This window comes from Argentina silus (assembly GCF_951799395.1).
Source record: "Argentina silus genome assembly, chromosome: Y".
Taxonomy (NCBI): domain Eukaryota; kingdom Metazoa; phylum Chordata; class Actinopteri; order Argentiniformes; family Argentinidae; genus Argentina; species Argentina silus.
In genome coordinates, this window is record NC_139654.1 from 2,169,083 (window position 1) to 2,196,761 (window position 27,679).

The 27,679-nt window shown below is 41.4% G+C and overlaps 1 protein-coding gene across 1 annotated transcript; it reads left to right on the forward strand.

Annotated features, from left to right (window-relative positions):
• Window positions 1-7,912: 7,912 nt before the first annotated feature.
• On the forward strand, window positions 7,913-21,288 carry LOC310823711 (protein NLRC3-like; the record flags this gene model as incomplete). The annotated part of the gene is made up of 5 exons (XM_083696565.1): window positions 7,913-8,189; window positions 10,439-12,165; window positions 20,143-20,288; window positions 20,404-20,450; window positions 20,735-21,288. 5 exons carry the CDS (start codon window positions 7,913-7,915, stop codon window positions 21,286-21,288), a joined length of 2,751 nt encoding a protein of 916 aa, XP_083552691.1.
• Window positions 21,289-27,679: the final 6,391 nt, after the last annotated feature.

The window sequence follows — 27,679 nt, forward strand, 5'->3', positions numbered from 1 at the left end:
GACTACTGTATGAACTAGCTACAGTCAATCACACTGCTACTGTATGAACTAGCTACAGTCCATCACACTGCTACTGTATGAACTAGCTACAGTCAATCACACTGCTACTGTATGAACTAGCTACAGTCAATCACAATGCTACTGTATGAACTAGTTACAGTCAATCACACTGCTAATGTATGAACTAGCTACAGTCAATCACACTGCTACTGTATGAAATAGCTACAGTCCCAATGCTACACTATATGAACTAGCTACAGTCAATCACACTGCTACTGTATGAATTAGCTACAGTCCCAATGCTACTGTATGAACTAGCTACATTTAATGACACTGCTACTGTATGAATTAGCTACAGTCAATCACACTGCTACTGTATGAACTAGCTACAGTCAACCACTCTGCTACTGTATCAACTAGCTATAGTCCCAATGATACACTATATTAACGAGCGACTGTAGCTATTTCATACAGTAGCAGTGTGACTGACTATCGCTGAAACTAGCTACAATTACATGACTACTGTATGAACTAGCTTCAGTCAATCACACTGCTACTGTATGAACTAGCTACAGTCATTCACAATGCTACTGTATGAACTAGCTACAGTCAATCACACTGCTACTGTTTGAACTAGCTACAGTCATTCAGAATGATACTGTATGAACTAGCTACAGTCAATCACACTGCTACTGTATAAACTAGCTTCAGTCAATCACACTGCTACTGTATGAACTAGCTACAATCAATCACACTGCTACTGTATGAAATAGCTACAGTCCCAATGCTACACTATATGAACTAGCTACAGTCAATCACACTGCTACTGTGTGAACTAGCTACAGTCAATCACACTGCTACTGTATAAACTAGCTACAGTCAATCACACTGCTACTGTATGAATTAGATCCAGTCCCAATGCTACTGTATGAACTAGCTACAGTCAATCATACTGCTACTGTATGAAATAGCTACAGTCAATCACACTGCTACTGTATGAACTAGCTACATTCCCAATGCTACTGTATGAACTATCTACAGTCAATCACACTGCTACTGTATGAACTGTCTACAGTCAATCACACTGCTACTGTATGAACTAGCTACAGTCAATCACACTGCTACTGTATGAACTACCTACAGTCAATCACACTGCTACTGTATGAACTAGCTACAATCAATCACACTGCTACTGTATGAAATAGCTACAGTCCCAATGCTACACTATATGAATTAGCTACAGTCCATCACACTGCTACTGTATGAACTAGCTACAGTCATTCACAATGCTACTGTATGAACTAGCTACAGTCAATCACACTGCTACTGTATGAACTAGCTACAGTCATTCAGAATGATACTGTATGAACTAGCTAGAGTCAATCACACTGCTACTGTATAAACTAGCTTCAGTCAATCACAATGCTACTGTATGAACTAGCTACAGTCAATCACACTGCTACTGTATGAACTAGCTACAATCAATCACACTGCTACTGTATGAAATAGCTACAGTCCCAATGCTACACTATATGAACTAGCTACAGTCAATCACACTGCTACTGTATGAACTAGCTACAGTCAATCACAATGCTACTGTATGACTAGCTACAGTCAATCACAATGCTACTGTATGAACTAGCTACAGTCAATCACACTGCTACTGTATGAACTAGCTACAGTCAATCACACTGCTACTGTATGAACTAGCTACAGTCATTCAGAATGATACTGTATGAACTAGCTAGAGTCAATCACACTGCTACTGTATAAACTAGCTTCAGTCAATCACAATGCTACTGTATGAACTAGCTACAGTCAATCACACTGCTACTGTATGAACTAGCTACAATCAATCACACTGCTACTGTATGAAATAGCTACAGTCCCAATGCTACACTATATGAACTAGCTACAGTCAATCACACTGCTACTGTATGAACTAGCTACAGTCAATCACAATGCTACTGTATGACTAGCTACAGTCAATCACAATGCTACTGTATGAACTAGCTACAGTCAATCACACTGCTACTGTATGAACTAGCTACAGTCAATCACACTGGTACTGTATGAACTAGCTACAGTCAATAACACTGCTACTGTATGACTAGCTACAGTCAATCACAATACTACTGTATGAACTAGCTACAGTCAATCACACTGCTACTGTATGAACTAGCTACAGTCAATCACACTGGTACTGTATGAACTAGCTACAGTCAATCACACTGCTACTGTATGAAATAGCTACAGTCCCAATGCTACACTATATGAACTAGCTACAGTCAATCACACTGCTACTGTATGAACTAGCTACAGTCAACCACATTGCTACTGTATCAAATAGCTACAGTCCCAATGATACACTATATTAACTTGCGACTGTAGGTATTTCATACAGTAGCAGTGTGACTGACTATCGCTAGAACTAGCTACAATTACATGACTACTGTATGAACTAGCTACAGTCAATCACACTGCTACTGTATAAACTAGCTTCAGTCAATCACAATGCTACTGTATAACCTAGCTACAGTCAATCACACTGCTACTGTGTGAACTAGCTACAGTCAATCACACTGCTACTGTATAAACGAGCTACAGTCAATCACACTGCTACTGTATGAATTAGCTACAGTCCCAATGTTACTGTATGAACTAGCTACAGTCAATCACACTGCTACTGTATGAAATAGCTACAGTCAATCACACTGCTACTGTATGAACTAGCTACATTCCCAATGCTACTCTATGAACTATCTACAGTCAATCACACTGCTACTGTATGAACTGTCTACAGTCAATCACACTGCTACTGTATGAACTAGCTACAGTCAATCACACTGCTACTGTATTAACTAGCTATAGTCAATCACACTGCTACTGTATGAACTAGCTACACTCCCAATGATACACTATATTAACTAGCGACAGTAGCTAGTTCATACAGTTGCAGTGTGACTGACTGTTGTTAGAACTATCTCCAATCATTTGACTACTGTATGAACTAGCTACAGTCAATCACACTGCTACTGTATGAACTAGCTACAGTCAATCACACTTCTACTGTATGAACTAGCTATAGTCAATCACACTGCAACTGTATGAACTAGCTACAGTCAATCACACTGCTACTGTATGAACTAGCTACAGTCCCAATGCTACTGTATGAACTAGCTACAGTCAATCACACTGCTACTGTATGAACTAGCTACAGTCCCAATGATACACTATATGAAATAGCGACAGTAGCTAGCTCATACATTAGCAGTGTGACTGACTGTTGCTAGAACTATCTACAATGATATGACTACTGTATGAACTAGCTACAGTCAATCACACTGCTACTGTATGAACTAGCTACAGTCAATCACACTGCTACTATATGAACTAGCTACAGTCAATCACAATGCTACTGTATGAACTAGTTACAGTCAATCACACTGCTACTGTATGAACTAGCTACCGTCCCAGTGCTACACTATATAAACTAGCTACAGTTAATCACACTGCTACTGTATGAACTAGCTACAGTCAACCACACTGCTACTGTATCAACTAGCTACAGTCCCAATGATACACTATATTAACTAGCGACTGTAGCTATTTCATACAGTAGCAGTGTGACTGACTATCGCTAGAACTAGCTACAATCACATGACTACTGTATGAACTAACAACAGTCAATCACACTGCTACTGTATGAACTAGTTACAGTCAATCACACTGCTACTATATGAACTAGCTACAGTCCCAATGCTACACTATATGAACTAGCTACAGTCAATAACACTGCTACTGTATGAACTAGCTACAGTCAATAACACTGCTACTGTATGAACTAGATACAGTCAATCACACTGCTACTGTATGAACTAGCTACAGTCAATCACACTGCTACTGTATGAATTAGCTACAGTCCCAATGCTACTGTATGAACTAGCTACAGTCAATCACACTGCTACTGTATGAACTAGCTACAGTCAATCACACTGCTACTGTATGAACTAGCTACAGTCAATCACACTGCTACTGTATAAACTAGCTACAGTCAATCACACTGCTACTGTATGAACTAGCTACCGTCAATCACACTGCTATTGTCTTACGTGTCTCCAACATGTCTCACTTGTCTCGTACTTATGTCACTTATTGTCTTGACATTGCACTACTGCTTATTTGTATTATGTGTATTTTGTACATTGTCAGCAATGACACACTGACTTATGTGAATGATCCACCGGATCAAAAGCTTTTGATAGATCATTAAACAAGGCAGCACAATGCTGCTTTTTATCAAGGGCACAGACAATATCATTGATTACAAAGAATGTCGCTGAAATAGTCCTGTCTCCTGGTCTAAAGCATGATTGAAATGCTTAGTTTACACTTCACTACCCATAAGGCCTGTTGTAGTTTAGACTTCACTACCCATAAGGCCTGCTGTAGTTTAGACTTCACTACCCATAAGGCCTGTTGTAGTTTAGATTTCACTACCCATAAGGCCTGTTGTAGTTTAGACTTCACTACCCATAAGGCCTGTCGTAGCTGCAAATGACGTCTGATGTATCTGGTGGTTCAATCCAGGTGTGAAAGTGTGATTTCGGGGATCAGATGCATCACAAGGGTTTTGGTGTCAATGTTAATGGAAACATGTGGGGCCTTATGATGGAGAAATCATTTCATTTCATTTAGAAAATAAAATACTCTATGGAAGCTATTAATAGTAGATATTTATTTAACTTACAATCCATACAATACCGTATATCTTGCAATAGTTATACAGGTGTGTGTAGGCCCTGTCAATAGTTATACAGGTGTGTGTAGGCCCTGTCAATAGTTATACAGGTGTGTGTAGGCCCTGTCAATAGTTATACAGGTGTGTGTAGGCTCTGTCAATAGTTATACAGGTGTGTGTAGGCCCTGTCAATAGTTATACAGGTGTGTGTAGGCTCTGTCAATAGTTATACAGGTGTGTGTAGGCCCTGTCAACATGTGGTCTCACTAGAATGAATAATCTGTGTCAGTTTACATATTGAAACAGTGAATGCTTGTCCAAATAAAAACAGAAAGACCAAAAACAGCTTTTTATCATTAAAAGTTAATGATTTAATTGTTTTACTGTGACAGAAAGTGACAAAGAAACACATATAATGAGCGCTGCTCGCTATGCATGAGACTTCAAGGGATCAATAAACTTGATTGATTGTTTTTTGTTTTTTATTTTTTATTACATGTCAACTTGGGATCATGAAATCCATGGTGGAATAGCTATGGATTCAAACAATCCAGATGGGGCTGGAGTTTTACACTACAACAGTCATCATAGAAAGAGACCATCAACAACTTGACATGAAACATCTACCATGAGGAAGATGGATGGAGACCCAGAGTCCCTGCTTACACCTGGTAGGGGTCCTGATTGATGTGTGTCAGAGAGGATATCTGCAAGGGCCAATATTGAATGTCTTCACCATGATGTGACGTGTGCAGAGTAGTGTGTCTCTGGTTGTCTACTGTCGACACTGCTAACAATCGATCCGAGTCGATATGGCGTACGCACCGACTCAGAGTAGAAAGCAGACAACTGTTTCTGTTGAGCCTTGTAGAGACCTTGATGCACAGTGAGTCCAACCCATGAAATTATCATTCAGTTTCAAATTTGAGGCAAATTAGTTATATTCTAGTGAGGGAGGTGTGTGTGTGTGTGTCTGTGTGTGTGTGTCTGTGTGTGTGTGTGTGTGTGTGTGTGTGTGTGGGGGGGGGGGTGTGTGTGTGTGTGTGTGTGTGTGTGTGTATGTGTATGTGGGTGGGTGTGTGTGTGTGTGTGTGTGTCCTCCTCCCTGCTCTCCAATAAATGGTTCTTCTGTAGTTTGGTTGAAGTTTCATCCTTTATCAAATAAAGTCTTTAAATACCTGTATCCTATTTCATCCTTTAAATACCTGAGTCCTGCTTGAATGTTTGATATCAGCTGAACTACTATTGAAGCAGGGTTTTTCCATCACTCTGTGTACGTGACACGACTCTGACCACAGAGTTCAGTTCCCCTATGAGGCAAGAGAGTTACAGGAACAATGTTGCGACATACGACTGTTATCAGAGGACCAGACTTGTTGAACACCAAGACGTTCATTAAAGCACCTTGTGAAGAGTGAGACCTGAGCCTCTGTCAGCCAGTGTGCTGGAAGAGACCAATAAGGACCAGTTTATTGTGTTCACAGCGATGGGGGGCTGCAGAGAGGAGTGATAGGCAGATCAAACAGGTACGGTTCTAATTTTAGGTGGACTTTTTGTGATATTTAAGCTGATTGTGTTTGATCATAGTTGAGTTTTCTGGGTCAGGGTCAGAGCAGAGATACTCAATACTGTGTGATGGATTCAGATTCTTTACCTTCATCCTGAAGTGTGCACTAGTACCTATTGTTTATGTCGGGATGTCAAAAAACTGGTACATTTCTAATTTTATTTGGACCTTTTGTGATTGTTTTGCTGATTTGATACATACCTTTCAAGCCTTGATTTTTTCATTTGTTGGATTTAGTTTTTGGGTATGTTTTGTCTTAACATTAATTAATTCATTTGACCTAAATTATTAATTTGACTGCATTGCATTAGTCTCTACAGTCAACTCAAACTGTGCCGTTCATTGCTGGTTAGAAAGAGGAACTGAACAGAAAACCTACTTTTTCTGTTTAAAGTGGTCTATGTGTCTTTGGTAGTAGTCATATGCATACATCCCAGCACCAACATGTTCAAAACAAAGAGAACAGAGCACTTCTTGAGAACAGAGCATGCTTGGCAGTGAATTGTTATGTCCTGATTCACCCTGAGACCCATTTTGGGCGTTGGCTGTGGCATCAAACCACACTTCCAAACTCAAGTCTTCTTCTCAGCTGCATTTATTGAAAATGAGGAGGAGAAAAATCAATGACATCCCTGCAGCCCCTCTTTTAATGACTAAAATACTTTATCTAATTTGTTTTTATCCACCTGTGTTTCTATAGCACCTTTCCCTTTTAATTATTTATTCTCTCTGTGAAGGACATTGTGTTAAAGTGTTTATGAAGTGTGCTGTACAAGTAAAGTCTGATTGATTGATACTTTATTGTAAATGTTGTCGTGTACATGAGGAGAATACCACACAGTCAGCCCTGCAATTCTCTGACATCAGCTCTGTGGCAACAGGAAACCCCCCACCCCCTCACCATTTCCTTTTGTACATTCAGAGAAACTTCATAGTTGAGGCTGATGGAGTCTTCTGGGTCAGGGTCAGAGATACTCTGTGTGCTTCAGATTCTCTACCCTTCATCCTGAAATGTGCACTCCTTACCTCTCCTTCATGTGGGAGTTCAAAGGGGGGTGAATGTAGTGGAGGTGATTTAGAATCACACTCGTGATGAGGTACTGTTGTTTTTTAAAATATTTTTAATTGGAAAAAAGGCATTAGTTCAGAATAAGAACATTCAACAGGGTAACACTGGATATCAGGGTATTCATTGGTTCTTCTTACAGAATGTCATGAATCAAAAGAAAGATAAAAAATTATGGAAGGTAGCTCAACATGTTCCTGGTTTTCTCTGTTCGACTCACCTGCTGGTAGATAGTCAGCATGACAGCTCACCTGCTGGTAGGTAGTCAGCATGACAGCTCACCTGCTGGTAGGTAGTCAGTATGACAGCTCACCTGCTGGTAGGTAGTCAGCATGACAGCTCACCTGCTCTCATGTGTTATTCTCAGTGATCCAAAATCAGTTGATGACAGCACAGAGGTGATAAACCAAGACTGTAAACATTGTACACAACTTAGAGCAACCACACATTCAGCCATGGAGCACTTGGCCAGTGGTGGTCAAACCAAACCATCTCCACACCTACAGCTCATTTGTTCATGTATTCTCAGCGATCCACAATGGCTGCTGTCTCTGAGCTGCTGCTGAATACTTTGGAGGAGCTGGTCACGACAGACCTGAAGTTGTTTATATGGTACCTGACTAAGAACATACCAGAAGGCTTCCATCACATCCCAACAAGCCAACTGGATGGAGCTGACAAGCTGGACACTGTGGATAAGCTGGTGGACACCTACGGCCATGACGAGGCTGTGGAGATCACACTGGAGATCCTGAGGAAGATGAACCAGAACCAGCTCGCTGAAACATTAAAGAGAGAATATGAACATATCACAGGTGAGTTCCAATCATGTTAAAGACAGACAGACACAGCCACACATTCACACACGCACAAACGCATGCACGTATGCACATACAGTATATATACATACATACATACATACATACATACATACATACATACATACATATATACATACATACATAACATACATGCTAACATGCATACATACATACTAACATATGTACATACATACATACATACATACATACATGCATACATGCATACATACATACATACATACATACAAACATACATACATACATACATACATACATACATACATACATACATACATACATACATAAATACATACATGCATACTAACATACATACATAAATACATACGTACATATGTACATACATACAAAATAACATACACATATACAAACATACTAACATTTCACACACGCACAAACGCATGCACGTATGCACATACATACATACATACATACATAATAACATACATGCTAACATGCATACATACATACATACATACATACATATTAATACATACATGCATACAAACATACATATATGCATACATACATACTAACATACATACATACATACATACATACATACATACATACATACATACATACTAACATACATACATACATATGTACATACATACATACATACATACATACATACATACATACATATATATTAATACATACATACATACATACATACTAACATACATACATACATACATACTTACTTACATACATACATACCACCATACCAACATACATGCATGCATACATACATACATAAATACATACATACATACATATTAATACATATTAAAACATACATGCATACAAACATACATATATGCATACATACATACCAACATATGTACATATATACTAACATACATAAATACCTGGTTTGGAAAACAAACCATTTCTGCATAACAACAATATTTGATGTATTCGGCACATTAGTAAAAATCTTGTCACCATTCTCAATAAACCAACTTGCCATCACATGGGAATGCTTGTGAATTGTGACTATTGATAGCAACACCTGTCTAACTGCACTAGCAATCAGGTCCACAGTGTGTTCAAGCCTAGCAGTGTAAAAGCCTGTGTATGTAACCGAGTTGAGATGGTAAAGTCACTCCTCAAGTTGAAATACACCCATCCGTGCCATTCAGCTTATCTGTGGCATAGCTGGTTAACATTGGGTGCTTCGGTGGGCAGTAAAGTGTGGTGGCAATACAGAGGACACAGATTTGAGACTTGTGTTAGCTTATGTACGAGAAAGCCATACTGTGTGTGGCAGCGTGACGCCGGTTGTATTGGTGCCGTGACTCAGATCTGCAGTTGTGCTTATGTCAACGGCTGGGGTCACTGTGGAGTGAGTTCAGAGGGGTGAGTGTTTCTCAATTGAAAAAGTGATAAACTCACTCCCAAAGTTTAAATAATCCCACATGCACCAATTGCTGGCTTTTTTGGTGGCATACAGCTTCTGGCAGCATGACACCTGATACATACCGTTCAGCCATTTGTGACTTCGCTTTAACAGTCAAAATAAGTATGTCCTTACCCATGGCAGCCATTTTGTACATTGTGAATGTGACGCAGAATTGTCAACCAAGTCAAGAGCAGCAGGTTTTCCCTGCATCCTCATCAGGCCAGTGTTGTCGTAGCTGCTTCTGTGTCTCATGCTTTAGTCCTCGATGATGTATCCTGGGATGTCTTCTCAAAGCCCAAAAAGTTGTCATCTGTGTCGGTTGCACACACACAAACACATTGGAGCTGTGCCTGTTTTCATGTTCTAGCTGGCTTCTCATCATATAGTGTTGATTGGGTTGATTACTAGTGATAATAAAAGTGATCAGTATAACAAGAATGAGATATGATGACAATATCATAGAAGAATAACTGAATTGTTGTTTTTTCCAGATACAGAGCAACTGTCAGGTCGAGACAAACTGAAATGGAATAAAGGTCAGTTCCACCTTTGTGTTGTCAGAGTTAAAAGACTGAATTTGTATGAATGAATGCAAAAGCAACTCACTCTGATTAATAACAATACCAACACACACACACACACACACACACACACACACACACACACACACACACACACACACACATTCACATTGTAACCTGCATCTGACGTCTCGTAAAAGTGGTAATAATGAATTGGATTTCAATGATAGTAATCACAATAATATTGATAAAAATCACAATATTGACAATATTGAAGAATGAACTCTGTGTTGCAGTTCAAGACGAACTGAAATCCTCTTACAAGAAGAGGGTTAATAAGATACATGAGGGGACGTCAACGGAAGGTAATCGCATCGATCTAAACAACACCTACACCGAGCTGCACATGATCGAGGGGGCCTGGGGAGGGGTCAGTACTGAGCATGAAGTCACACGTATTCAATCCATAACCCCAGCCACAGGAAAGACCATCAAGACCAGCAACATTTTCAAACCCCGGCCTGACCAAAAAAAAAAAGTGCTGACGCTTGGCATCGCTGGAGTGGGAAAGACGTTCTGTGTGCAGAAGACTGTTCTGGACTGGGCAGAAGGAAATGAGAACAAGCACATTGATTTCTTGTTTCTGCTTCCTTTTCGCCAAATGAATCCTGACAAAGAAGAAGAAGACCGCAGTCTGATTGAAATGCTTCATGGATCTTTCCCTGAAATGAAACCAATCAAGACTCTGGGAAAGGAATCTAATATTCTGTTCATCTTTGATGGCCTGGACGAGAGTCGACTGCCTCTGAACTTCAAAAAAGTTCTGAGAGACGAGACAGAGCGGGCCTCCATTGACGTCCTGATCACAAACCTCATCGCAGGAGAGCTCCTCCCCTCTGCCCTCATCTGGATAACCTCCCGACCTGCTGCAGCCAATCAGATTCCCCGAAAGTACATTGACCAATGGACAGAGATACGGGGGTTTGATGAAAAACAGAAGGAGGACTACTTCAGGAAAAGAATCAGTGATGAGAACCTGGCCAAAAGAATCATCATCCATGTGAAGTCATCAAGGAGCCTCCACATCATGTGCCACATACCAATGTTCTGTTGGCTCATAGCCAGTGTTCTAGAGAGACTATTGGGTGGAGCAGAGAGAGGAGAGATGCCCAAGACTCTGACTGAGATCTACATAGACTTCCTGGAATCTCAGATTGACAAAATGAATGAAGAGAAGATTCCCACAGGAACAATTATTCTTCAGCTTGGACAGTTGGCATTCCGTCAGCTGCAGAAGGGACATCTGATCTTCTATGAGGACGACTTGAGAGAGAGTGGCATTGATGTCAGAGAGGCGTCAGTGTACTCAGGTTTATGCACTCAGATCTTTAAGATGGAGGGGAAGACCATGCGGAGTCCGGTGTTCACCTTTGTGCATCTGAGCATCCAGGAGTTTCTTGCTGCTTTATATGTGTTCCTCACATTCAGCAACAGCAATGAGAATCCACTGGACAAACAGAAATCCTCACACAGGAAGTTTTGGTCATCAATCAGACGCAAACCTCTGGTTGACTTGCACAAGTGTGCAGTGGACAAGGCCTTACAGAGTGAGAATGGTCACCTTGACCTCTTCCTGCGCTTCCTCCTGGGCCTCTCACTGGAGTCCAATCAGTCCAATCTCCAACGAGGCCTTCTGACACAGACAGGAAGCAGCTCACAGACCAATGAGGAAACAGTCAAGTATATCAAGAAGAAGATCAGAAAGAATCCCGCTCCAGAAAGGTGCATCAATCTGTTCCACTGTCTGAATGAGCTGAATGACCATTCTCTAGTGGAGGAGATCCAAAGCTACCTGAGCTCAGGACGTCTCTCAGAAACCCAACTCTCACCTGCACAGTGGTCAGCTCTGGTCTTTGTGTTGCTGACTTCAGAAGAAGAGCTGGATGTGTTTGACCTGAAGAAGTACTCCAGATCAGAAGAGGGTCTTCTGAGGCTGCTGCCAGTGGTCACAGCCTCTAAGACGGCACTGTGAGTAGATGGACAAAACACTGTATTGATACTTGGGTTATAAACTGCATTCCACTCGCGGTACCACGGATACTCACACCGCGGCTCAAATGAAGACTTTTGGTCAGACATTAAGCAAATAACATAGGTAGCATATATAATAACATGGCCGGCTGTGTTCACAGTTCAGCTAATAAGTTTGTCAGCTTTATTTTAGTGAAAGTGGAGTGAGTGAGTTTTTTGCCAGTGAGTTTACACTGCTGTTTTAAGAAGCTTGCCACTCATCTAGAACTGAACGCTCTATCCATCATTTAAGGCATGAAAAGGATGGATACATGATGATTTCACCTTTAAAACGAAGTGAAATGATTAGAAAACATGTTGTTCTAGTGAAATATGTTAAAATCCCAAAACAGCCCATGTAAGGGTTTTGGACGAAAATGTAATTATATGGTAATTAGGTGCGGCGACATGCAACTGGAAATGATAGAACATATGTACATTTTTCTCTGAGTCAAAATGACTTAATGCTTGTATTTATTCCTCATTCAGGCTGAATGGATGTGACCTCACAGAGAGATGCTGTGAAGCGTTGGCCTCAGCTCTCAGCTCAGACTCCTGCCACCTGAGAGAGCTGGACCTCAGTAATAATGATCTAGGTGACGGGTGGGTAAAGCTGCTCTCTGCTGGACTGGGGAGTCCACACTGTCAATTACAGACACTGAGGTGAGGTCTGAGACTATTCTTGTTGTCAGACACATCATTCCTAAGTGTGCTACATTATCATTCTATGGAATCAATGATAATTGCACAGAAAGGCTCAATAATTGAGACAGACAATGCACATTATCTTCCAATCAATTACTATATAATGTGCGTGCGTGCGTGCGTGCGTGCGTGCGTGCGTGCGTGTGGTGGCGGGGTGGCTGCTCTGTCTGCACCCTGTGAATATGTTTGCCCTCGTCAAATCCTGACCCACCTGGCCTTAGATCAGCTCACACAATACTGCACTACCCCAATAGCTACCAAATACATTATATCAGAAGGAGAAATCCAGTGACTACAAATGTATCCATGGTTGTTTGCTCCCCTGTTGAGAGCAATTATAACTCTCACTCATGAATTCTTGCACCACAGTGATCGTTTGGCTACATGTATTTATTTGTATTCCTCATTCAGGTTGAATGGATGTCACCTCACAGAGAGATGCTGTGAAGCGTTGGCCTCAGCTCTCAGCTCAGACTCCTGCCACCTGAGAGAGCTGGACCTCAGTAATAATGATCTAGGTGACGGGGGGGAGAAGCTGCTCTCTGCTGGACTGGGGAGTCCACACTGTCAACTACAGACACTGAGGTGAGGTATGAGACTATTCTTGTTGTCAGACACATCATTCCAAAGTGTGCTACATTATCATTCTATGGAATCAATAATACTTGCACAGAAAGGGTCAATAATTGAGACAGATAATGCACATTATCTTCCAATCAATTACTATATAATGTGTGTGTTTGTTTTTGTGTTTGTGTTTGTGTGTTTGTGTGTGTGTGTGTGTGTGTGTGTGTGTGTGTGTGTGTGTGTGTGTGTGTGTGTGTGGTGGCAGGGGGGCTGCTCTGTTTGCACTGTCTGAAAAACTTTACTTTCCTGAAATCCTGACCCACCTGGCCTTAGATCAGCTCATGGGACTACACAATACTGCACTAACCCAATAGCTATCAAATACATTATCCCAGACGTAGAAATCCAGTGACTTCAAATGTATCCATGGTTAATTGCTCCCCTGTTGCTCCCGCAACTGTAACTCTCACTCATGAATTCTTATCATAATGCACCACAGTGATCGTTTGGCTTCATGTATTTATTTGTATTCCTCATTCAGGCTGAATGGATGTCACCTCACAGAGAGATGCTGTGAAGCGTTAGCCTCAGCTCTCAGCTCAGACTCCTGCCACCTGAGAGAGCTGGACTTCAGTAATAATGATCTAGGTGACTGGGGGGTGAAGCTGCTCTCTGCTGTACTGGGGAGTCCACACTGTCAACTACAGACACTAAGGTGAGGTCTCAGACTATTCTTTTTGTCAGACACATCATTCCTAAGTGTCGGTTACATTTTAATTCGATGGAATCAATGTTAGTTGCACAGAAAGGCTCAATGATTGAGACAGACAATGTACATTATCTTCCAATCAATTACTGTGTGTGTGTGTGTGTGTGTGTGTGTGTGTGGTGGGAGGGGGTGCTGCTCTGTCTGCACTATCTGAATATGTTTGCCCTCCTCAAATCCTGACCCACCTGGCCTTAGATCAGCTCATGGGACTCCACAATACTGCACTAACCCAATAGCTAGCAAATTCATTATACCAGACGTAGAAATCCAGTGACTCCAAATGTATCCATGGTTAATTGCTCCCCTGTTGCTTCCGCAACTGTAACTCTCACTCATGAATTCTTATCATAATGCCCCACAGTGATCGTTTGGCTTCATGTATTTATTTGTATTCCTCATTCAGGCTGAATGGATGTCACCTCACAGAGAGATGCTGTGAAGCGTTGGCCTCAGCTCTCAGCTCAGACTCCTGCCACCTGAGAGAGCTGGACCTCAGTAATAATGATCTAGGTGACGGGGGGGTGAAGGTGCTCTCTGCTGGACTGGGGAGTCCACACTGTCAACTACAGACACTGAGGTGAGGTCTCAGACTATTCTTGTTATCAGACACATCATTCCTAAGTGTCTGTTACATTATCATTCTATGCAGTCAATGATACTTTCACAGAATAACTCAAAAATTGAGACACACAATGGACATTATCTTCCAATCAATTACTATATAATGTGTGTGTGTGTGTGTGTGTGTGTGTGTGTGTGTGTGCGTTGTGGCAGGGGGGGCTGCTCTGTCTTCACTCTCTGAACATGTTGCCCTCCTCAAATCCTGACCCACCTGGCCTTAGATCAGCTCATGGGACTCCACAATACTGCACTAACTCAATAGCTAGCAAATACATTATACCAGACGTAGAAATCCATTGACTACAAATGTATCCATGGTTGCTTGCTCCCCTGTTGAGAGCAAGTATAACTCTCACTCATGAATTCTTGCACCACAGTGATCGTTTGGCTTCATGTATTTATTTGTACTCCTCATTCAGGCTGAATGGATGTCACCTCACAGAGAGATGCTGTGAAGCGTTGGCCTCAGCTCTCAGCTCAGACTCTTGCCACCTGAGAGAGCTGGACCTCAGTAATAATGATCTAGGTGACGGGGGGGTGAAGCTGCTCTCTGCTGGACTGGGGAGTCCACACTGTCAACTACAGACACTGAGGTGAGGTCTGAGACTATTCTTGTTGTCAGACACATCATTCCTAAGTGTGTTACATTATCATTCTATGGAATCAATGATACTTGCACAGAAAGGCTCAATAATTGAGACAGACAATGCACATTATTCAAGAAATATCTTGAATCTTGAATCTTGAACATTATCTTCCAATCAATTACAATATAATGTGCGTCCGTGCGTACGTGCATGCGTGCGTGCATGCGTGCGTGTGGTGGCGGGGGGCTGCTCTGTCTGCACCCTGTGAATATGTTTCCCCTCGTCAGATCCTGACCCACCTGGCCTTAGATCAGCTCACACAATACTGCACTAACCCAATAGCTAGCAAATACATTATACCAGACGTAGAAATCCAGTGACTACAAATGTATCTATGGTTAATTGCTCCCATGTTGAGAGCAAATATAACTCTCACTCATGAATTCTTATTATAATAACACTGAGGTGAGGTCTGAGACTATTCTTGTTGTCAGACACATGATTCCTAAGTGTGTTACATTATCAATTAAACTTGCTCTGCAAAACTCAATGATGGAGACAGAACATTAACATGATCTTCCTATCAATTCCTAAACTCTTAACTGTGACTGCATTAGGCCTACCACTTTATTTGTATTCCACCTTTTTCTTTTGTGAACTCCCAGACTGTCATCATGCACCCTTAACCTAGGACTACTTTCCCCTCCAAAAAGATAAATAAATCAATATAAGCTCCACAATATGAGCGTTTTTCATAATTTAAAAAAAAGCGATGAAGGATACCGTCTTACCTATCTCAGATTTTTGAGTAACCATTTCATAGGGACAGCAACACATGCACAGTTCAAAAACAAGAGGCCGACCTTTAGTTCAGGATGGCCTTGCAGCTGACTCAGCACATCCCCACTGTTACGACTCCAGATGACAACTCGTCTACGTCTAGGGGCGGTAGAGGAGTAGCAACAAAAAGGTAGTGCATCGGACTTATTGTAGGAATTAAACAACCACAAACTACAATGTAAACTATGTACAGTTATTTATTTCCTCGGGGAAAAACACAACACAAGACACATGCCAAGGAGAAAAGGGAACTATGAGCTGTGCCAAAGCAAAGAAATCATAAACAAAAGTGATGTCCTAAACTAGTGCAATAGTAAGCTATACTACCAGGGCTATGCTAAAGTGCTATGCTACACTAGACTAGAACATACAGTGGGGGAAATAATTATTTGATCCCCTGCTGATTTTGTTAGTTTGCCCGATGACAAAGAAATGAGCGGTCTATAATTTTTATGGTACTTTTATTTGAACAAATAGAGACAGAATATCACAAAGAACTCCAGAAAAAACACATTATATAAAGTTATAAATTCATTTGCATTTGATCGAAGGAAATAAGTATTTGATCCCCTACAAACCAGCAAGAATTCTGGCTCATACAGACCGGTTATATGCCCATGAGGCACACAGATTACTCCTGTCACTTTAAGAAAGTACTCCCAATCTCTGCTTGTTATGGGTATAAAAGACACCTGTAAATAGAATCAATCTCTTCCATTCCAACCTCTCCACCACCATGGGCAAGACCAAAGAACATTCAAAGGACATCAGGGTAAGAGTTGTAGACCTGCACAAGGCTGGAATGGGCTACAAGAAACATCAGCAAGAAGCTTGGTGAGAAGGAGACAACTGTTGGTGCAATTATTAGAAAATGGAAGAAATACAAAATAACGATCAATCGCCCTCGGCCTGGAGCTCCATGCAAGATCTCGCCTCGTGGGGTAAGGATGATCATGAGAAGGGTGAGGGATCAGCCCAGAACTACACGGGAGGAGCTTGGTAATGATCTCAAGGCAGCTGGGACCACAGTCACCAAGAAAACCATTGGTAACACACTACACCGTAACAGATTGAAATCCTGCAGTGCCCGCAAGGTCCCCCTGCTCAAGAAGGCACATGTATAGGCCCATCTGAAGTTTGCCAATGAACACTTAAATAATTCAGAGAAGGCTTAGGAGAAGGTGATGTGGTCAGATGAGACCAAAATTGAACTCTTTGGCATAAATTCGACTCTTCGTGTTTGGAGGGAGAGAAATGCTGAATGCTACAATCCCAAGAACACCATCCCCACCGTCAAACACGGAGGTGGAAACATTATGCTTTGGGGTTGTTTCTATGCTAAGGGTACAGGACGACTTCACTGCATTGAGGGGCCAATGGACGGGGCCATGTACCGCAAGATCTTGGACGAGAACCTCCTTCCCTCAGCCAGAGCACTGGGGATGGGTCGTGGATCGGTCTTCCAGCATGACAATGACCCAAAACATACGGCCAAGGCAACAAAGGAGTGGCTCAAGAATAAGCACACTAAGGTCATGGAGTGGCCTAGCTAGTCTCCAGACCGTAATCCTATAGAACATTTGTGGAGGGAGCTGAAGCTTCGAGTTGCCAAACAAAAGCCTTGAAACCTTCAGGATTTGGAGAGGATCTGTAAAGAGGAGTGGACCAAAATCCCTCCTGAGATGTGTGCAAACCTGGTGACCAACTACAAGAAACGTCTGACTTCTGTGCTTGCCAACAAAGGTTTCTCCACCAAGTACTAAGGCATGTTTTGCTTGGGGATCAAATACTTATTTCCTTTGATCAAATGCAAATTAATGTATAACTTTATATAATATGTTTTTCTGGACTTTTTTTTTTGATATTCTGTGTCTATTTGCTAAAATAAAAGTACCATAAAAATTATAGACCGCTCATTTCTTAGTAATCAGGCAAACTAACAAAATAAGCAGGGGATCATATAATTATTTCCCCCACTGTACATGGGGCGGCACCCACTCCTAACCTGGTGAATTGTAACAGAGATGAGCCTATGTGTTGGAAATGTAAAACCATGAGTCTCTTACCTATTCACCTTACCCCTATGGCGTACATTTAACAGACAGACACATATTGAGAAAAAAACAATACGTAAACAATGACGTAAATATACCAAAAAGAAAACTAAATGTAAACAAGTACGTTGGAGGTTTCGATCAAACAGGCAACAGCGAATCGACAGCAAACATAAGACTACGGTACAAATGGGTCAACTCCCGAGGGGAAGTCCAGCGGAGCTTTTAAAGGACACGGACAGCCCTCTGATTGGTCAGGAATGGTGATGAATGATGGCGACGAATGGCCAATTGCTGACGGACACCTGAATGTAGAGTGACAGGGTAAGGGAAAAACAGAAGGAAACACAAAACACAACAAGGAAACGCACATATAGGAGTGGGAACGTAACACCCACCAACAGATATAACCCAGGGGTAAGATATAACCGGTGTCAACCTGACTGGCTGTCTTGATTCATACTGTTATTACATAAAATCATAAACGAGTATAATACTGATCATAAAGAAATTAATGGGGGGGGGGGGAACTCTCTGAATACCGTTACTCTCCTCAATTCATGAACAATCTGGCCTTAGATCAGCTGAGGGGGCCACACAATACTGCACTAACCTAATAGCTAGCAAATATACCACACTTAGAAATACAATGACTACAAACCTGCCTGTGATTGGCTTGAATTTTGAATTCTTATCATAATGCACCACAATGATCGTTTGGCTGCATGTATTTATTTGTATTCCTCATTCAGGCTGAATGGATGTCACCTCACAGAGAGATGCTGTGAAGCGTTGGCCTCAGCTCTCAGCTCAGACTCCTGCCATCTGAGAGAGCTGGACCTCAGTCATAATGATCTAGGTGACGGGGGGGTGAAGCTGCTCTTTGCTGGACTGGGGAGTCCACACTGTCAACTACAGACACTGAGGTGAGGTCTGAGATCATTCCTGAGTGTCTGTTACATTATCATTCTATGGAATCAATGATACTTTCAGAAAAAGGCTCAATAATTGAGACAGACAAAGGACATTATCTTCCAATCAATTACTATATAGTGTGTGTGTGTGTGTGTGTGTGTGTGTGTGTGTGTGTGTGTGTGTGTGTGTGTGCGCGCGCACGCGCGGTGGCAGAGGGGGCTGCTCTGTCTTCACTGTCTCAATAACTTTACTTTCCTCAAATCCAGACCCACCTGGCCTTAGATCAGCTCATGGGACTCCACAATACTGCACTAACCCAATAGCTAGCAAATACATCATACCAGACGAAGAAATCCAGTAACTACAAATGTATCCATGGTTGCTTGCTCCCCTGTTGAGAGCAACTATAACTCTCACTCATGAATTCTTGCACCACAGTGATCGTTTGGATGTATTTATTTGTATTCCTCATTCAGGCTGAATGGATGTCACCTCACAGAGAGATGCTGTGAAGCGTTGGCATCAGCTCTCAGCTCAGACTCCTGCCACCTGAGAGAGCTGGACCTCAGTAATAATGATCTAGGTGACGGGGGGGTGAAGCTCTCTATCTCTGCTGGACTGGGGAGTCCACACTGTCAACTACAGACACTGAGGTGAGGTCTTTTGGGGTGCAGAAGCATGAGTATCTCGGGCCATTATAACACACTAGTTTGAATGTTCTTCACTTGAATACAATGTTTCTAGACTTTCAACTGCTAAATGAAGAAGATTTAAAGCTGCACATGTACATTAGAGAGGAATAATCAGATTCTTGATATCAGATGGAGTGACACTATTTCCCCAGGTTGTCATTCTGTGGAGTCCCAGAGGAAGGCTGTGTTTCTCTGGCTTCAGCTCTGAGGTCTAAGCCCTCCCACCTGAGAGAGCTGGACCTCAGCTACAATCACCCAGGAGACTCAGGACTGGCGCTGCTCTCTGCTGTACAGAAAGATCCACTCTGTAAACTACAGACACTCAGGTAAAGGCTGAATATGTGGCTGGACGTATCAATGAGATTAATGCACTGTATCTATTTTCCACATGATTGTGAGTGTGTCATTCAACATCTGTGGGTTCTTCTGTGGTTGATATAGTGTGGACCATGGTGGAGAGTGCAGGCTCAAACCTGGGCTGATCAAATGTAAGTCACCAAGGCTGTAGAGAATAGGACTGTGATATTACTCAAGAACCAGGGTACAGCAGAGTTCAAACAGAGCACCAGTATTGTATTCATATGTAAATCTAAAATATTAGTAAATGTGAATTAGTTGTATCCCTTGTAAAACAATTTCAATTAATTCAAGTAATATTTTGTGAAGAGTGTTGTGAAGAGAAAAAGAATGTTACCATAACAAGATCACATTGTGAATATTGTAAGTTATTCAATTGTATTGATTTGATGATTATTTTTGCCCTCTCAATCAGATGCCTGTGAGCTCACACTGGACCCAAACACAGCACACAGAGACCTCTCTCTGTCTGAGGAGAACAGAAAGGTGACACGGGGGAGAGAGGAGCAGCCGTATCCTGATCACCCAGAGAGATTTGACTACTGGCCACAGGTGCTGTGTAGAGAGGGTCTGACTGGGCGCTGTTACTGGGAGGTAGAGTGTAGTGGGGGAGGAGCTTTCTTAGGAGTGACATATAAAGGAATCAGCAGGAGAGGATGGGGTCATGACTGTTTGTTGGGATACAATGACAAGTCCTGGAGTCTGTACTGCTCTGGTAACAGTTACTCCACCTGGCACAATGATGAGGAGACTGTCATACCTGTCCCCTCCTCTGGCTCCCACAGAGTAGGAGTGTATCTGGACTGGCCGGCCGGCACTCTGTCCTTCTACAGCGTCTCCTCTGACACACGGACCCTCCTGCACACATTCCACTCCACATTCACTGAGCCGCTCTACCCAGGGTTTTGGGTTGGGGGCTTTGGCTGTTCAGTGACCCTGTGTAAACTAGTCTCAGAGAGATCACACTGAACACCAAAGGCTCTAAGATGACGGATCAGAACATGAAGCAGTTGGATAGTGGTGTGTTTTCACTGAGATGTTGGATGTACAGATGTTCCCTCTCCCAGTGTGTAGGGTGTAGGATTGTTGTGTGTAGTTATATTATTTTTTACTATATATATATATATATATATATATATATATATATATATATATATATATATATATATATTATATTATATTATATTAAATTAAATAAAATGCATCTGATAGTAAAATAGACTGCAATAGAGTGACAAAAAATAGAAGCTTATATGTTTTTTTGTTTTTTTTATGGAAATGCAACTGACAGTGAAACAATCCAGATGAATGATTAGATGATCAAATCAGACTGATGATGCACTCTGAGAATAACACAGGAGAGAGTGCCTGTATGTATATAAGAGTTGGTTAGATTGGGTGTTTGAGTTGTGATGCTGGATCACGTTGCTGTGTGGAAGATAGCAGGGAGTGGATGTGAAGACAGCTCTCCTTCTCTGTCAGTACAACATGGACATGTTCTGTAATTCACTTTCCATAGATTCCTTCACCTGTCTGTCTGTCCAACGCACATGTTGTTCCTTCTCCTGTGTGTGTGTGTGTGTGTGTGTGTGTGTGTGTGGTCAGAGAGGATGAGGGGAGACACATTTAACTGTGTAATTGTATTGATCATTTCCTGTACTTGTAACATTCAAGCCTGTCTTGTTTTATATTGATTGTTACGTTCCTTTACAGTTCAGTCTTCTTCTAGTTGGTACTGTCGGCCATCATGCTTTATGTTAACATGTATAGTTTATTTCCCTCTTCTATTCTCCCATGGACCAAACACAACTCACAAACCTCATTTCCCCCCAAGTGCCTCTGTGTTTTGGTAGTAATGACAGTAACTCTCACCTTCTGCCTCCTCCTTCTCATTCTGATGAAGGCAGCACTAGTCTACTAGCCTGAACTAACCCTGGAGTCAAGTTCCTTCATTTTACTACAATGATGATGATGATGATGATGATGATGTCCATATAAACAAAGTGTTTGTGAAACAAAGCCGTGTGTCCTCATGTTGACTCTCCACATGGCAGAGAGGCATGTCTTGTTTGCATGTACACCAGAAATAATACACAATATACCATAATGGACTGGAAATGACCATGTGAAAAGATAGAATCATGTGTAAATAAATAAAATAACCTGGAAGATAAAATTGATTACGTTTATTTATTTTTGCCATTAATCCTCACACAATACCCCATAATGACAAAGGGAAAACACGTTTTTAAACATTTTGAAATACAGAAATATGTCAAGTACATAAGTATTCAGTTTAATTTAATAACAGTTTAATTTATAACCAACACACCTGACTTTAATTTCCTCGATTGGGGAATGGCTTTGTGGGTAGTCAGCCATCTTGTTGTTTAAGACCTATTCAGATGAATCCGACCTACTGCAACAATCACCAGGATAGAAACAGTTAACTAACTAACTAACTGTTTCTATCCTGGTGATTGTTGAATTACATCAGATTCATCTGGATAGATCTGGAACAATGGAGGATGGCAAACACACCTGATAATGAATAGTTTCATTATCACTTACACACCTGTATCATTTTTCTTGAATGTCAAACATATAAAATCCATTGGTTGAGTTTAGACAACACTGACCAGGTAGAAGAAAGTTCTCTACAGCAATGTCATGCCATAGGTAGAGATGTGTAACATTCAGAGACAATTGTGCCTTGTTTTTTGATCTTTATTCCCCATGAAGCCAGACCTTGTTCCAGACCTATCCAGATGAATCTGATCAAATGCAACAATGCCTCTTGTTCTGTAATGTGTCATATATTTTATAATAACAAGACCAATTTCCCAAGTGGGTGACAATAAAGTTTTTCTGAAATTGAATCTCAAAGATGATCTTAAAGCGATATTGCAAAGAACCATAGGAGTCCAGTACATAGTAGGCTGTCATTGTAGATGTGTACACAGCAGCAGCTTTCAACACCGGTAGGATGTGGCTTGGGAGGGCAATGGTCTAGGCAGTGTGAGGTCCCATGCACAGACATGCACCTGTGTGTGTGTTTAGTGTGCATGAACCTATAGTTAGATTGACATCCCTCTAACCCAATCAATCCATCCACTCTCACCTTCAGCCAATGGGCTTCACTGGCAGGGCCAGTATGAAAGGACTGGGACACACCCCCAGCTGGTGCTTTGCTGATGGACTCCTTGCTGAAAGCATGTGCATTTTACATCTAGCTCCTTTTGAGGTGGTTTGTATGCATCTAGTGAGTGCTTTTAGTTCTGCAAATTGTGATTTCCAGTCTTTGGTTTGAGTTGTGGCTTCACCAGATTAAAATAGATTCACCTTAACATGTCTCCTGTCTTCGGTTTCTGTCATTTTCCAGTACTCTTTCTGTAAAAATCTAGCCCTGCTACGCTGCCTCAAATGCTGTTTTTGATGGTTGTGATTTAAGAGGTTGTTGACATTTTACATTCCTCCCATGTTAGTCGGCACAGTAGAAGTGTGATTGACTATAGCTAGTTCATACAGTAGCATTGGGACTGTAGCTAGTTCATACAGTAGCAGTGTGATTGACTGTAGCTAGTTCATACAGTAGCAGTGTGACTGACTGTATCTAGTTCATACAGTAGCAGTGTGATTGACTGTAGCTAGTTAATACAGTAGCAGTGTGATTGACTGTAACTAGTTGATACAGTAGCAGTGTGATTGACTGTAGCTAGTTCATATAGTAGCAGTGTGATTGACTGTAGCTAGTTGATACAGTAGCAGAGTGATTGACTGTAGCTAGCTCATACATTAGCAGTGTGACTGACTGTTGCTAGAACTATCTACAATGATATGACTACTGTATGAACTACCTACAGTCAATCACACTGCTACTGTATCATCTAGTTACAGTCAATCACACTGCTACTGTATGAACTAGCTACAGTCAATCACACTGCTACTATATGAACTAGCTACAGTCAATCACACTGCTATTGTCTTACGTGTCTCCAACATGTCTCACTTGTTTCGTACTTGTGTCACTTATTGTCTTGTCATTGCACTACTGCTTATTTGTATTATGTGTATTTTGTATGCTGCATTGTCATGGAATCAAGCCTAATAATTGTAGTCCCTGCACTTGTGTATGGGACGCAATAAACTTGAAACTTGTAACAGTAATGCCATTTTTGTTGTAACTACCTGCTTGATAGTGAATATTTTAGGTCTCTAGCGGTTGTGAATGAACATTGTCAGCAACGACACACTGACTTATATTTGTGAGGTAGTTCAGGAACCACTGACAAGCATTCTGATCCAAATCTATTTAAGACAGTCGACTCACTAACAGTGAATGATCCACTGGATCAAAAGCTTTTGATAGATCATTAAACAAGGCAGCACAATGCTGCTTTTTATCAAGAGCACAGACAATATCATTGATTACAAAGAATGCCGCTGAAATAGTCCTGTCTCCTGGTCTAAAGCCTGATTGAAATGCTTAGTTTACACTTCACTACCCATAAGGCCTGTTGTAGTTTAGACTTCACTACCCATAAGGCCTGCTGTAGTTTAGACTTCACTACCCATAAGTTCTGCTGTAGTTTAGACTTCACTACCCATAAGGCCTGTCACAGTTTAGACTTCACTACCCATAAGGCCTGTTGTAGTTTAGACTTCACTACCCATAAGGCCTGCTGTAGTTTAGACTTCACTACCCATAAGGCCTGTCATAGTTTAGACTTCACTACCCATAAGGGCTGCTGTAGTTTAGACTTCACTACCCATAAGGGCTGTTGTAGTTTAGACTTTACTACCCATAAGGCCTGTTGTAGTTTAGACTTCACTACCCATAAGGCCTGTCGTAGTTTAGACTTCACTACCCATAAGGCCTGTCGTAGCTGCAAATGACATATGTTGTATCTGGTGGAATCAGGTTTAATGATGAACCCATCCATTGGATGGAGGTGGTTACAAATGTAAAACAAGTGGTCAGTTTGGAGAGTTTGGTTCCTCATAGACTCAATGTCTGATAACTAGATCTGAGTCCAACCAATGAAATTATCATTCAGCTTCAAATTTGAGGCAAATTAGTTCTATTCTAGTGAGGGAGGTGTGTGTGTGTGTGTGTGTGTGTGTGTGTGTGTGTGTGTGTGTGTGTGTGTGTGTGTGTGTGTGTGTTGTGTGTGTGCGTGTATCTGTGTGTGTGTGTATCTGTGTGTGTGTGTGTGTGTGTGTATATCTCTGTGTGTGTGTGTCCTCCTCCTTGCTCTCCAAAAAATAAATGTTTCTACTGTAGTTTGGTTGAAGTTTCATCCTTTATCAAATAAAGTCTTTAAATACCCAGTTTCATCCTTTAAATACCTGGGTCCTGTTTCATCCTTTAAATACCTGGGTCCTGTTTGAATGTTTGATATCAACTGAACTACTATTGAAGCAGGGTTTTTCCATCACTCTGTGTACGTGACACGACTCTGACCACAGAGTTCAGTTCCCCTGTTGTTCAACTGAAGGTTTCAGTTCCCCTGTGAGGCAAGAGAGTTACAGGAACAATGTTGCGACATAGGACTGTTATCAGAGGACCAGACTTGTTGAACACCAAGACGTTCATTAAAGCACCTTGTGAAGAGTGAGACCTGAGCCTCTGTCAGCCAGTGTGCTGGAAGTGACCAATAAGGACCGGTTTATTGTGTTCACAGCGATGGGGGGCTGCAGAGAGAAGTGATAGGCAGATCAAACAGGTACGGTTCTAATTTTAGGTGGACTTTTTGTGATATTTAAGCTGATTGTGTTTGATCATAGTTGAGTTTCCTGGGTCAGCGTCAGAGCAGAGATACTCAATACTGTGTGATGGATTCAGATTCTTTACCTTCATCCTGAAGTGTGCACTAGTACCTATTGTTTATGTCGGGATGTCAAAAAACTGGTACATTTCTAATTTTATTTGGACCTTTTGTGATTGTTTTGCTGATTTGATACATACCTTTCAAGCCTTGATTTTTTCATTTGTTGGATTTAGTTTTTGGGTATGTTTTGTCTTAACATTAATTAATTCATTTGACCTAAATTATTAATTTTACTGCATTGCATTAGTCTCTACAGTCAACTCAAACTGTGCCGTTCATTGCTGGTTAGAAAGAGGAACTGAACAGAAAACCTACTTTTTCTGTTTAAAGTGGTCTATGTGTCTTAGTAGTAGTCATATACATACATCCTAGCACCAACATGTTCAAAACAAAGAGAACAGAGCACTTCTTGAGAACAGAGCATGGTTGGTGAATTGTGAATCAGTGAATTGTTACGTCCTAATTCACCCATTTTGGGCGTTGGCTGTGGCATCAAACCACACCTCCAAACTCAAGTCTTCTTCTCAGCTGCATTTATTGAAAATGAGGGGGAGGAAAATCAATGACATCCCTGCAGCCCCTCTTTTAATGACTAAAATATCTTATCTAATTTGTTTTTATCCACCTGTGTTTCTATAGCACTTTTCACTTTTAATTGTTTATTCTCTCTGTGAAGCACATTGTGTTAAAGTGTGTATGAAGTGTGCTGTGCAAGTAAAGTCTGATTGATTGATACTTTGTTGTAAATATTGTCGTGTACATGAGGAGAATACCACACAGTCAGCCCTGCAATTCTCTGACATCAGCTCTGTGGCAACAGGAAACCCCCACCCCCTCACCATTTCCTTTTGTACATTCAGAGAAACTTCATAGTTGAGGCTGATGGAGTCTTCTGGGTCAGGGTCAGAGATACTCTGTGTGCTTCAGATTCTCTACCCTTCATCCTGAAATGTGCACTCCTTACCTCTCCTTCATGTGGGAGTTCAAAGGGGGGTGAATGTAGTGGAGGTGATTTAGAATCACACTCGTGATGAGGTTCTGTTGTTTTTTAAAATATTTTTAATTGGATAAAAAGCATAGTTCAGAATGAGAACATTCAACAGGGTAACACTGGATATCAGGGTATTCATTGTTTCTTCAGAATGTCATGAATAAAAAGAAAGATAAAAAATTATGGAAGGTAGCTCAACATGTTCCTGGTTTTCTCTGTTCGTCTCACCTGGTAGTCAGCAGGACAGCTCACCTGCTGGTAGGTAGTCAGCATGACAGCTCACCTGCTGGTAGGTAGTCAGCATGACAGCTCACCTGCTGGTAAGTAGTCAGCATGACAGCCCACCTGCTCTCATGTGTTATTCTCGTGATCCAAAATCAGTTGATGACAGCACAGAGGTGATAAACCAAGACTGTAAACATTGTACACAGCTTAGAGCAACCACACATTCAGCCATGGAGCACTTGGCCAGTGGTGGTCAAACCAAACCATCTCCACACCTACAGCTCATTTGTTCATGTATCCTCAGTGATCCACA